This window comes from Laetiporus sulphureus (genome assembly GCF_001632365.1).
Source record: "Laetiporus sulphureus 93-53 unplaced genomic scaffold LAESUscaffold_37, whole genome shotgun sequence".
In the NCBI taxonomy this organism is placed as follows: Eukaryota; Fungi; Basidiomycota; class Agaricomycetes; order Polyporales; family Laetiporaceae; genus Laetiporus; species Laetiporus sulphureus.
In genome coordinates this window covers 226,147-238,985 of record NW_024468546.1, presented here as the reverse complement: position 1 = coordinate 238,985, position 12,839 = coordinate 226,147, and the positions used below count along the sequence as shown (strand labels likewise).

At 54.2% G+C, this 12,839-nt stretch overlaps 4 protein-coding genes across 4 annotated transcripts; 1 reads left to right on the top strand and 3 right to left on the bottom strand.

The window, feature by feature from the left end:
• Positions 1-616: 616 nt before the first annotated feature.
• On the bottom strand, positions 617-3,099 carry LAESUDRAFT_761663 (GMC oxidoreductase; the record flags this gene model as incomplete). Its single annotated transcript, XM_040912957.1, has 10 exons — positions 617-709; positions 768-1,117; positions 1,267-1,351; positions 1,420-1,835; positions 1,891-2,085; positions 2,138-2,381; positions 2,435-2,541; positions 2,616-2,776; positions 2,835-2,916; positions 2,988-3,099. The coding sequence occupies 10 exons, from the start codon at positions 3,097-3,099 to the stop codon at positions 617-619; spliced, it is 1,845 nt and encodes a 614-aa protein (XP_040761561.1).
• A 319-nt stretch (positions 3,100-3,418) lies between these two features.
• LAESUDRAFT_658954 (uncharacterized protein) lies at positions 3,419-3,607 on the top strand (the record flags this gene model as incomplete). Its single annotated transcript, XM_040904775.1, has 1 exon — positions 3,419-3,607. A coding segment is annotated over one exon (189 nt), but the record flags the coding sequence as incomplete, so codon positions are not given.
• A 1,433-nt stretch (positions 3,608-5,040) lies between these two features.
• LAESUDRAFT_761662 (GMC oxidoreductase) lies at positions 5,041-7,466 on the bottom strand (the record flags this gene model as incomplete). The annotated part of the gene is made up of 10 exons (XM_040912956.1): positions 5,041-5,133; positions 5,191-5,540; positions 5,622-5,706; positions 5,784-6,199; positions 6,255-6,449; positions 6,508-6,745; positions 6,803-6,909; positions 6,981-7,144; positions 7,203-7,284; positions 7,355-7,466. 10 exons carry the CDS (start codon positions 7,464-7,466, stop codon positions 5,041-5,043), a joined length of 1,842 nt encoding a protein of 613 aa, XP_040761559.1.
• Positions 7,467-8,722: 1,256 nt separating this feature from the next.
• Positions 8,723-11,243, bottom strand: LAESUDRAFT_704181 (GMC oxidoreductase; the record flags this gene model as incomplete). Its single annotated transcript, XM_040906539.1, has 10 exons — positions 8,723-8,815; positions 8,873-9,222; positions 9,397-9,481; positions 9,561-9,976; positions 10,032-10,226; positions 10,279-10,482; positions 10,572-10,682; positions 10,757-10,920; positions 10,979-11,060; positions 11,132-11,243. The coding sequence occupies 10 exons, from the start codon at positions 11,241-11,243 to the stop codon at positions 8,723-8,725; spliced, it is 1,812 nt and encodes a 603-aa protein (XP_040761558.1).
• Positions 11,244-12,839: the final 1,596 nt, after the last annotated feature.

Sequence of the window (12,839 nt, the reverse complement as noted above, 5' to 3'; positions counted from 1 at the left end):
TTAACCCTCGCGCCTTTCAGATCCGTGACGCTGCAACGAGCGAGCTATATCATGATGTGACTGTTCGAGGTACTCGCCTTCTACCTCGTAGATACTAGAAAAGCAGCTGAGGTGTAGTGGGCCACCTAACAAGGACCTTGCAGCCTCAGTGCGACACCCTAGAGAGCTCAAGGTGAACTTGGGCCGCTTATCGTTCAATATTTCGTGACATTTTGCATCAAGACTGACCATAAATAACCTTGAATCCACGATCGCAGAGACTGATTCCTCCCAGGTATTCCACGACACCTTCCCACGTACATCGGAGGATTATACCATCAATGTACACTTTCCGGTCCTTACAATGATAGATCGAGTTAGTAAGGGGCTGTAACTCGCCTGCCTGCACCGCAATCATTGTGCTGATGCATATGTATTAATACGCTCGCCGAACCACGGACGGAGTTTGATACCTTCCGTCGCCGAGCTCTCAGTAAAACACTTGGATCCTGTCTTTTCCAGGCACGCATGCACATGATACGCTCCGTCCATCTTTTCTGTTCCTGTAACTTCAAGGCTGTGACACTAGGTACGAACTAACACTCGTGATAGTCCATAAAATAATGCAAGTCAGTCCTCAGAGTACGCCCCAAGCCTCCTTGATAAGATCCGCGGCGCGCTCCGCCACCGCATATACGCACGCCTGTGGGTGCCCCGCGGGGACATACGGCTAGCAAAAACACATCAGCACACTGCCATCCGCAGCGTAAGGTGCAGAAAGCGCTCACAAATATCGAAGCATCCACGACGCGCAGTCCCTGCGCACCCTTGACCCGCAGGTCCGATGTGAGCACCGCCAGTTCGTCGTCCGGCGCACCCATGCGCGCCGTCGCCGTGGGGTGCCAAATGGTCGACGCTCCGTTGCGCGCGTACGCCTCGAGCTCCGCTTCGCTCTGCGCGGCGGCGAGGTCGGGCGCCTCGCGCAGGATGTAGTCATCCCACGTCGGTGCGGAGAGGAATTGACGCGATTGATTGACAGACTGCACTGCCGCGAGCACGTCAAATGGGTCAGAGAGGAGACCCGGGTCAATCAACGGTGCGTCAAACGGATCGGCGGAGGCGAGTGTGACGCTGCCGCCTGGCCAAGCGTAGGTGGGAGTCATGTTCAAAGCCAGCGAAATGTGTCGGTACAAAAGACAACGGTATGCACACGTGCAACAAGATCGATATGGACAAAATGAGAACGTCAGAACGGAGAGTGTTTGGCACAATTTTGAAGAGACGTACGTGATGCGGGGGACACGACGCTCGTCACCATCGTGAGGAAGTTACCCGTGTCAGGCAGACTTTCGATAATCGACACAAATCCATCCTGTACACCAGAAGCGGAGAATCAACTCACACCAAAGGACACGGTCCAGGTAGCACAGACACACTCACATTTGGCAACATCTCGATATGTGGACTGCTCGGGCCCGCTGCGGGATCCAGATACCCGCCCGGTCCAAAGACAACGTTCTCGTTCTCTAGCCTCTTCCACACGACCTGGACGTCGCCGGGCTCAACGTACAGACCGCGTCCTTCACTTTCCCACAGGGATAATGCTTCCGCCTGCAGAGTCGCATTCCGGAGGACAGTGTCGAACGTACCGGTCGAGTTGACATACCACTGGCTTTCGAGCGACGGGTGGTCCTGCAGCCCGGCACCGACGCCGGACGAATTGACGAGCAGGGTGATATCGTGCGCAGCGAGCGCGGACGGTGCGCCAATCCCCGACAGTAGGAGTAGCTGTGGCGTGTTGATTGATCCTGCGGAGAGGATGATCTCCTTGTTCGCAGAGACGGTGTAGCGTGTACCTGTATAGCATGGATGACATGAACGTCGAAAGCGAGGAGGCCAGGAAGAGCGCACCGTTAGCACTCTGTGCTATCTCGACTGTAGTGAACGTCGGCAGGCTCGTAATCGCCGAGTCCACGGCGGCAATAAGGCGCGTCACCTGCGTGGTGATGAGCACGTCGAGGTTAGAGCGATTGATCGCCGGCTCGAGATATGCCGTTGCAGAGCTGCTCCGTCTCCCAAGGCTGTTGATGGAGTACTGCGCGAAGCCTGCACCCAACACGTCAGTAATCGCCGGTGCATGCACACCATGATTACTCACCCACACCGAGCGGGTATCCTGCGTTAGCGTCGAGTACGTATGGGAACAGCTCGGGCAGTTCGAACGATGTTTGGAAAACTCGCGAGGTGATGTCACCGGGATAACCCGCGAGGCTGACATTAACTGGGCCCGTAGTGTTGTGCACGGCAGGGTTGAGCCTGCCGTAGTCGGTAGCAAAGTTGAACTCCCCGGATCCGGGGTTGGCTGGTGTAGGGTCTGATGCAGGTGGGACGAGGCCTTCCGTCTGGAGGCGGGTGAGGAAGATAAGTTACAGAGGGGAAAGAGTGGGCAACATACCCTGAGCATGTAAGGAAACATAGCATTCCAAGACCACCCAGGATCGCCTGTGACGGCCGCATAGCGATCCCAATCGTCGACGGAGGTGCGCGTCCATATCATGGCGTCTGCAAGAAAGCGCGCGTACGGATCAGATACACCTCATGACTTGTTGCACATGCGTGATCGGGAGCGAACGCACTAATTGAGCTGGAGCCACCGAGGACCTTGCCACGAGGGTAGCTGATAGAGCGGTTGTTGAGACCAATCTGCGGTGTAGTGTAATAGTTCCAGGATATATTCGGATTGGCGAGCACCGAGGAGAACTCAAAAGGGATTGCAATTTCCGGATATTCCGTGTTTCTGGGTGGTAAGACCTCTGAATTAGGTACGGGAACATTGGTGGATAGCGGATACGCACGAAGGACCAGCCTCGATGACGAGGACGGAAAAGCTGGAAACTTCGCTTAGACGGACCGCAAGGACGTTGCCCGCTGTGCCGCCTGGATGGGAATCGCAAAGGATCAGTTGACGCAGACGCGACGCCGATGATGGACAAAGGTGTGAGACCCACCGCCAACAATGACAAAGTCATACTCCTTCTGAGGGAGCTGAGCCGGGTCCGAATAAAGCGCAGCGCCCACGAGCGTCGCGAGAGACAGCAAAGCCGCAAGAATCGCGTGCATCTTCGCTAAGTGAAAGTGGAGGCAATAATTGTTGGCCGGGGAAGCACGGTGAGCGTACTGCTGAAGTGAGCATTGGTGAAGGAAGTTCAGATTATATACGCAGTGCGAAGGCCGCGCTCGGATGCTCTAAGGTTCCGATATTCAAACATTCAGCGCCAACTACGAGCACCGAGCCCTCTGCACCGTGTGCCATGTCGAGCGCGAGGAGAAGTCCCTCGAACACATCTTCCTCGAGTGCTCGGTGGTTGGCTGCCAATTGTTCTGGGACCTGGCCCAGCGGCTGTGGGGGGGCAAACACAGTGATTGGCCGTAGCTACGTTTTGGAGGGCTGCTAGGATGCGCATTGAGGTCGTTCAGTGATGACGAAGGCAGGCGCCGTCCAGGCGCCACACGCCTATATCGCATCCTCATCTCGGAGTCAACCTACCTCATCTGGAACCTACGTAATGAGCGTGTGATCAGGCACAGGCATAGTGACGACCAGGCGGCCTGGAGACACTTCCCTTAGTGCAGCGCATAACCACTGGATTGGCCTGCTGACCACCCGTCTGACGGTTGGACGCGCGATGACCCGTAAACATTGTGGCCAGAAGGCTCTCTACGGAAACACAGTGCTCAACACGTGCTGCTCAATGAGCACACTCTACCTGATGACTGGTTGCAGGAGACGGAGGTTTACTAGTGGGTATTGGGTGACCGGAGGGCTGCCGGCTGAGTACCGGTCTCGATGATGTTTTCTCTGAGTCCCACACTGGCTCCTGTGGGTGTGTATAAAAGAATTTCCTCCCTGGAGCTCTATTCCTTTTCAGGTGAAATCCTGGTCGACTGCCGGCCTGGCGGGGTTAATCCGCAAATAATTGCCCCCAGGCCATATCAAAAAAAGAATTCAGCGCCAACGTCAAAGTTCTGATATTCACGCACAGCCGGTGAACGTCAATGCTAAATATTGATATTCGCTGCTGTCAGTATCACAGAGGCAATTAACTCCCACGACTGCCGAATCCGCGACACTAACAATCTTTGTGAGGGATGCTGCGACGAGCGAGATATAAAGTCACTTGAAGTAAGCACTGGCCTTCTGCCTTGTAGCAACACAGTTGAGGTATCTTGGGGTCACCTTACAAGGACTTTACGATGTCAGTGTGACATTCTAGAGAACCTCAAGATTTCGTGACAACTTCCATTCAAACTCACCCCAAATAGCGCTGAATCCGCGAAATGTCCATGTCTCAAAAATTGATTCCTCCAAGGCATTCCACGACGTCTTCCCACGCACATCGGAGGATTACACCAGCAGTATACACTTGCCGGTCCCGTGCGATAATTAATTGAGTTAGTGATGGGCTGTTTGAACTCGCCCATCATTGTATGCCTGCACCTGCGCCACAATCATTGTGCTGACACATATGTGTTGTGGTGTTCGCCGAATCACAGACGGAGTTTGGTACCTGAGTCCGTTGCCGAGCTCGCACTGGTGAAACACTTGAATCCCGGCTTTCAAGGCACGCATGCACATGTTACGCTCTGTCCAGCTTTGTTATTCTCGTAACGAGGCTGCGGTCCTAGCTAGCAATCTGTGCGTTAGTTGCTGTGTTACCAAGAGCAGGGCGTTGAAAAGACAGATGATCTACTTAGGCGCTAGTCTTCAACATTCCGTGTCTTGCGGGCGGTCCGTCCTTGCATGCTCTCTTTGGTGGATCATTTCATTCAGTTCATATCGAGCCTAATCGAGCCACCTCCGCTGTCTGACATGTAGGTTGAAGGACGCAAAGCGTCACGCTCCGCGGCATGTTTTGAAGCTGGAGAACAACTTGTGGCTCCGGGTTCGGCCTCGTAAGTAGGGCAGACATGCCCATAGGTCTGTAGTACTTGGACGTCCGTACAATTATTCGCATTCGAGAAGTGATTAATGATTGTCCACACCGTAATGCAAGTCGGTCCTCAGAGTACGCCCCAAGCCTCCTTGATCAGGTCCGCGGCGCGCTCCGCTACCGCATATACGCATGCCTGCGGGTGCCCCGCAGGGATATACGGCTACAAAAGCGCGTCAGCATACTTCCATCCGCGGCGTAAGGTGCAGAAAGCGCTCACGAATATCGAAGCATCCACGACGCGCAGTCCCTGCGCACCCTTCACCCGTAGGTCCGATGTGAGCACCGCCAATTCGTCGTCAGGCGTGCCCATGCGCGCCGTCCCCACGGGGTGCCACAGGGTCGTCGTTCCGTTCCGCACGAACGCCGCGAGCTCCGCCTCACTCTGCGCCGCGGCAAGATCGGGTGCCTCGCGTAGGATGTAGTCGTCCCACGTCGGTGCGGAGAGAAATTGACGCGATTGATTGACGGCTTGCACCGCCGCGAGCACATCATATGGATTAGAGAGCAGACCCGGGTCAATCAACGGTGCATCAAACGGATTCGCGGAGGCGAGTGTGACGCAGCCGCCTGTAGTGCATGGATGTCATGTTCATGGTCAGCGACGCGTGAATGTGTCAGTACAACAGGCAACGGTGTGCAGAGACATACGTGATGCGGGAGATACGACGCTTGCCACCATCGTGAAGAAGTTACCCGTGTCGGGCAGACTTTCGACAAGCGACACAAACCCGTCCTGCACACCAGAAGGGGGAAAGAGGATCAATCAGCTCACACCATATGACATGACCAAGCTAGCGCAGACTCACTCACAGTTGGCAACATCTCAATGTGCGGACTGCTCGGGCCCGCCGCCGGGTCCGGATAGCCTCCCGACCCAAACACAACGCTCTCGTTCTCCAGCTTCGTCCACACGATCTGAACACTTCCGGGACCAACGTACAGACCGCGCCCTTCACTCTCCCACAGGGATAAATCCTCTGCCTGCAAGGTCGCATTCCGGAGGACATGGTCGAATGTACCGTTTGAGTTGACATACCAGTGGCTTTCGAACAGCGGGTGATCCTGCAGTCCGGCACCGACGCCGGACGAGTTGACGAGCAGGGTGATATTATGCGCAGCGAGCGCGGACGGCGCGCCGATACCCGACAGTAAGAGTAACTGCGGCGTATTGATTGATCCTGCGGAGAGGATGACTTCCTTACTCGCGGAGACGGTGTAGCGTGTGCCTGTGTAGCAGAAATAACATGAATGGCGAAACCATAGAAGCCATAAAGAGCACACCGTTAGCACTCTGAGCCATCTCGACTGTATTGAACGTCGGCAGGCTCGTATTGGCCGAGTCCGCGGCAGTAATAAGACGTGTCACCTGCGTAGTGATGAGCACGTCGAGGTTAGAGCGATTAATCGCCGGCTCGAGATATGCCGTTGCAGAGTTACTCCGCCTCCCAAGGCTGTTGATTGAGAACTGAGCGAAGCCTGCACCCAGCACGTCAATAATCATCGGTGCATGCACATCATGATTACTCGCCCACACCGAGCGGGTACCCCGCATTCATGTCGAGCACGTACGGAAACATCTCGGGGAGTTCGAAGGACGTTTGGAAGACTCGCGAGGCGATGTCGCCGGGATATCCCGCCAGGCTGATATCGACTGGGCCGGTAGTGTTGTGCACGGCGGGGTTGAGCCTACCGTAGTCGGTAGCATAATTGAACTCCCCGGAGCCGGGATTGGCTGGTGTAGGGTCTGATGCAGGTGGGACAAGGCTTTCGGTCTGGAGGCGGTGCGGGTGAGGCAGACCAGTTACTAAGAAAGGAGGTAGGGGACGTACTTTAAGCATGTAAGGGAACATAGCATCCCAAGACCACCCAGGATCGTCTGTGACGGCTGCATAGCGGTTCCAATCGTCGACGGAGGTGCGCGTCCATATCATGACGTCTGTGGGAAAGCGCATACGGATCAGATACGCCTTTTCAGTTGTTGCACATGCATGATCTGAATGGACACACTGATCGAGCTGCAGCCACCGAGCACCTTGCCACGAGGGTAATTGATAGAGCGGTTATTGAGACCAATCTGTGGTGTAGTATTATAGTTCCAGGATATGTTCGGATTGGTAATCACCGAGGAGAACTCGAGGAAGGGGACAGCGATTTCGGGGTAATCCAAGTTTCTTCATCATAAACCCGATGAATCATGTACTGGAACATTGGTGAATAGCGGGTACGCACGATGGACCGGCCTCGATGACGAGGACGGAAAAGTTGGAAACCTCGCTTAAACGGACCGCAAGGGCGTTGCCTGCTGTGCCGCCTGGACGAATCGCAAAGCATCAGTCAACGCAGATGCTACGCTAAGGATGGACGAATGGCACGAGACACACCGCCAACAATGACAAAGTCATACTCCTTCTGAGGTAGCTGCGCCGGGTCCGAATAAAGCGCAGCGACAACAAGCGTCGCGAGAGACAACAAAGCCGCAATAATCGCGTGCATCTTGGCGGAACGAAGGCGGAGGCGACAACTGCTGTCAGGGGGAGCACACCGCGCGTGCTGCTGAAGTGAGCATTGGTGAGAGGAGTCCAGGCTATATACGCGGCACGAAAGGGGCGCTCGGATGCTCGGTTCGCAGGCTTAGATACTCCAATGTTCCGATGCTCAAGCATTCGACGCGAACTCAAAGTTCTGATGCTCACGTACAGCCGGCGAACATCAACGCTAAATATTGATATTCGTTGCTGTCAGTGTCACAGATGCGATTGACTCCCACGCCTGCCAGATCCGCGACACTAACAATCTTTGTGAGGGGTGCTGCGACGAGCGAGATATGAAGTCAAAGCACTCGCATTCTACCTCGTAAGAACGTAGTTGAGGTATATGGGGGCCACCTTACAAGGATTGTACAACGTCGGTGTGACATCCTAGAGAACCTCAAGATGAGCTTGGGTTTCTCATCGTCAGTGTTTTCGTGACAACTTCCATCAAAACTCACCCCAAATAGCCCCGGATCTGCGCGATGCCCATGTCTCAGATATTGATTCCTCCCAGGTACTCCATGACACCTTCTCACGTACATCGGAGGATTACACCAGCAGTATACACTTGCCGGCCCCGTACGATGATTAATCGACTTAGTAAGGGGCTGATTGGAGTCGTATGCCTGCACCACAATCATTGTGCTGACATATGTGTGTTAATATGCACACCGGAACACAGGCGGACTTGGGACGCCGAGCTCGCAGTGAAACATTTGAATCCCGGCTTCTCAAGGCACGCATGCACATGTTACGCTCTGTCCAACTTTGCTATTCCTGAAACGAGGCTGTGATCCTAGGTACGAATCAGTTTGTTAGGTCCTGTGTTATCAAGGGCAGGGAGTGTAAGGTTGCTCAAGGTTAGATCAGTGTCGTCTGATTCGCGTCAAAGAGACAGATGATCTACTTAGGCGCTAGTCTTCATTCCATGTCTTGCGTGCGGTCCATGCTTTCACGCTCGCTTTAGTGAATCATTTTATTCAGTTCATATCGAGCCTGGTCGAGCCTTCTGCTGTCTGATATGTAGGTTCAAGGATACAAAGCACTAGGCTCTGGGGCATCGTTTGACATTGGAGAAAACGTGTGGCTCGGAGTTCGGCCTCGTAGATAGGACAGGCATGCCCCACATGATCTGATCTGTAATAATCGAAAGTCTATACAATTAATCACATTCGAACAATGATCAATGATTTTCCATACAGTATTGCAAATCGGTTCTCAAAGTACGCCCCAAGCCTCCTTGATCAGGTCCGCGGCGCGCTCCGCTACCGCATATACGCACGCCTGCGGGTGTCCTGAGGGGACATACGGCTACCAAAAACGCATCAGCATACTGCCGTGCGCGGCATAAGTCGCGAGAGTGCTCACAAATATCGAAGCATCCACGACGCGCAGTCCCTGCGCGCCCTTCACCCGCAAGTCCGATGTGAGCACCGCCAGTTCGTCGTCCAGCGCTCCCATGCGCGCCGTCGCCGTGGGGTGCCAAATGGTCGTCGTTCCATTGCGCACAAATGCAACGAGTTCCGCTTCGCTCTGCGCAGCGGCGAGGTCGGGCGCCTCGCGCAGGATGTAGTCATCCCACGTCGGTGCGGAGAGGAATTGACGCGATTGATTGACGGCCTGCACTGCCGCCAGCAAGTCATATGGATTGGAAAGGAAACCCGGGTCGATCAACGGTGCGTCAAATGGATCGGCGGAGGCGAGTGTGACGCTGCCGCCTGGCCGCGCGTATATTGGAGTGCATCGATGTCATGTTCATTGTCAGCGACGCGTGAATGTGTCGGTGCGAAAGGCAACAACGGTATGCACACGTGCGGACAAGGTTGATATGGACAAAATGAAAACGTCAGAGAATGGACAGTATTGGGCACATTATGAAAAGAGAGACGTACGTGATGCGGGAGACACGACGCTTGTCAGCATCGTGAGGAAGTTACCCGTGTCAGGCAGACTTTCGATAAGCGACACAAACCCATCCTGCACATCAGAAGGGGAGAAAAAAGGATCAATCAGCTCACAGCGCAGGAAACGGTTGAGTTAGCTCAGACCCACTCACAAGTGGCAGTATCTCGATATTCGGACTGCTCGGGCCCGCCGACGGGTCCACATATCCGCCCGACCCAAACACAGCGCTCTCGTTCTCCAGCTTCGTCCATGCAATCTGGACATTGCCGGGGCCAACGTACGGACCGCGTCCTTTACTCTCCCACAAGGACAAGTCCTCCGCCTGCAGAGTCGCATTCCGCAGGGTTGTGTCAAACGTACCAGTCGAGTTGACATACCAGTGGCTTTGGAGCAGCGGGTGGTCCTGCAGGTCGACACCGACGCCGGACGAGTTGACGAGCAAGGTGATATTGTGCGCAGCGAGAGAGGAAGGTGCGCCAATCCCCGACAGTAGGAGTAGCTGCGGCGTGTTGATTGCTCCTGCGGAGAGGATGACCTCTTTGCTCGCGGAGACGGTGTAACGGGTGGCTGTGTAGCATGGATGACATGAACGGCGAAATCAGAGAGGGCAGAAGGAGCGTACCATTCGCACTTTGCGCCATTTCGACTGCACTGAACGTCGGCAGGCTCGTATTGGTCGAGTCTGCGGCCGCAATGAGGCGTGTCACCTGCGTAGTGATGAGTACGTCGAGGTTAGAGCGATTAATCGCCGGCTCGAGGTATGCCGTTGCAGAGCTACTCCGCCTCCCAAGGCTGTTGATGGCGAACTGCGCGAAGCCTGTAACCAATGAGTCGATAATCACTGGTGCATGCACATCATGGATACTCACCCACGCCGAGGGGGTACCCCGCGTTCATGTCAAGCACGTACGGGAACGTCTCCGGCAGTTGGAAGGACGTTTGGAAGACTCGCGAGGCGATGTCCCCGGGATAGCCCGAGAGGCTGATGTCCACCGGGCCCGTCGTGTTGTGCACTGCAGGGTTGAGCCTGCCGTAGTCGGTAGCGTAGTTGAACTCCCCAGAGCCCGGGTTGGCTGGTGTAGGGTTTGATGCAGGTGGGACGAGGCTTTCCGTCTGGAGGCGGGTGAGAAAGACTAGCTACAGAGGGGAGAGAGTGGGCGACATACCTTGAGCATGTAAGGGAGCATAGCATCCCAAGACCACCCAGGATCGCCTGTGACGGCCGCATAGCGATCCCAATCGTCGACGGAGGTACGTGTCCATACCATGACGTCTGCAGGAAAGAGCGCATATGGATCAGATACACTTTGTCTATTATTGCACATGCATGATCGAGAATGAACGCACTGATCGAGCTGCAGCCACCGAGCACCTTGCCACGAGGATAGTTGATAGAGCGGTTATTGAGACCAATCTGTGGTGTAGTATCATAATTCCAGGATATGTTTGGATTGGAGATGACCTCGGAGAACTCGAGGAACGGGACGGCAATTTCCGGATAATCCAAGTTTCTGCATCGTAAACCCGATGGATTAGGTACAGGAACTTTGGTGGACAGTGTGCACGCACGAAGGACCGGCCTCGATGATGAGGACGGAAAAGTTGGAAACTTCGCTTAGACGGGCTGCAAGGACGTTGCCTGCTGTGCCGCCTAGATGGAATCGCAAAGCATCAGTCAACGCAGCCGCGAAGTCGATTATGGACGAAGGGTGTGAGACTCACCGCCAACAATGACAAAGTCGTACTCCTTCTGAGGGAGCTGAGCCGGGTCCGAATAAAGCGCAGCGCCCACGAGCGTCGCGAGAGACAGCAAAGCCGCAAGAATCGCGTGCATCTTCGCTAAGTGACGGTGGAGGCAATAATTGCCGGCAGGGGGAGCACAGTGCGCGTGCTGCTGAATTGGGGATTGGCGAGAGGAATCCACATTATATACACATTGTGAAGGCCGCGTTCGGATGCCTGTTCGTATATTCGGCATTGCAATGCTTACATGTTCAAAAATGCTTACATGTTCAAACATGCAACACCAACGTCAAAGCTCTGATGTTCACGTACAGCCGATGAACATCAACGCTAAACATTGATACTTGTCGCAGCCAGCGTCACAAATGAGATTGACTCCCACGGCTGCCAGATCCGAGACACTAATAATCACTGTAAGGGGCGCTGCAACGAGCGAGACATATCAAGTCAAGAAACTTGCCTTCTACCTCGTAGAAACGTGGTTAAGGTATCTCGGGGTCACGTCACCATACAAGGACTTAACAACATTAGTGTGATATCCTTAAGATGAGCTTGGTGTCCTATCATTAGTAGTTTCGTGACAACTTGCATCAGAACTCACCCTAAATCACCCTAAATCCGCGAAATATCCATGTGTCAGAGTCTAGAGATTGATTCCTCTCAGGTACCCCGTAGCATCTTCCGACGTACATCGGAGGATTATACCAGCAATAGACACTTGTCGGCCCCGTACAGTGATTCATCGAGTTAGTAATGGGCTGCAACTCGTCCAAGCTCGTATGCCCGCGCCACAACCACAATCATTTTGCTGACGCATATGCACTAATATTCTCGCCGAAACGTAGGCCAGATTCAGCTTCCGTCGTCGAGCTGGCAGTGAAACACTTGAGACATCACCGAGGTCCTGCATTACCAAGGAGAGGACGCGCAAAGTTGTTCAAAGTAAGGTAAGTGGCGTCTGATACCCGTCCAAAAGATAGCGTCTACTTATGCACTACTCTTCATTCCATGTCTATCGGGCGGTCCACGCATATGCTAAGTAAGATGGGATCAATTAGACGCGTCCCAAGCTCAAGTTGGCATTCGCACCGAGCGCGGTCGCAGAGTGACGCGATTGCTTCGACTCGTGGGTGTGATTTGCGCGCTTCTCCGCACAATCTTTTATGAGCAAACCCCATGAGCGAAGGGCATTCACAGAATCAGAAAGTCCGCTTCTGCAGTTCGGGCAGGAAGATACTCACCATGCATCAGCGCCGTGCTTTAGCGTCCGAGAACAAGCTTACAAGCGCGGGGGTGCGAGGACGTGGAAGATCACGTTCCATGGGCGAGGTGTCGGTGACTGGATATGATCTAATGTCGAAAGAAGGAAGGCTTCGTGATAGATTGGGTAGTACTGCTGATAGTAACAATTGCGAACTGAGAGTCAACCGGCTGTCTCATCGGCGATACTCCATATTGTCTGCAGCGGAACTACTTTCCTGCTCAACGCATAAGTAATCAGATAGGATCATCCATTCCGGGACGTACGCCAAAGTAGTTGCATGTGTGATACCACTGCAAGGATGTCTCGTCTCTCCCTCGGTCCTGACATGTTCGATTGACCACCCACGTCTGGAATCTGTAACACGCGCAAACTCCACAAGGGCCGGGGATGCAAACATGTCTAGGTGCATCAAATATGCACCAA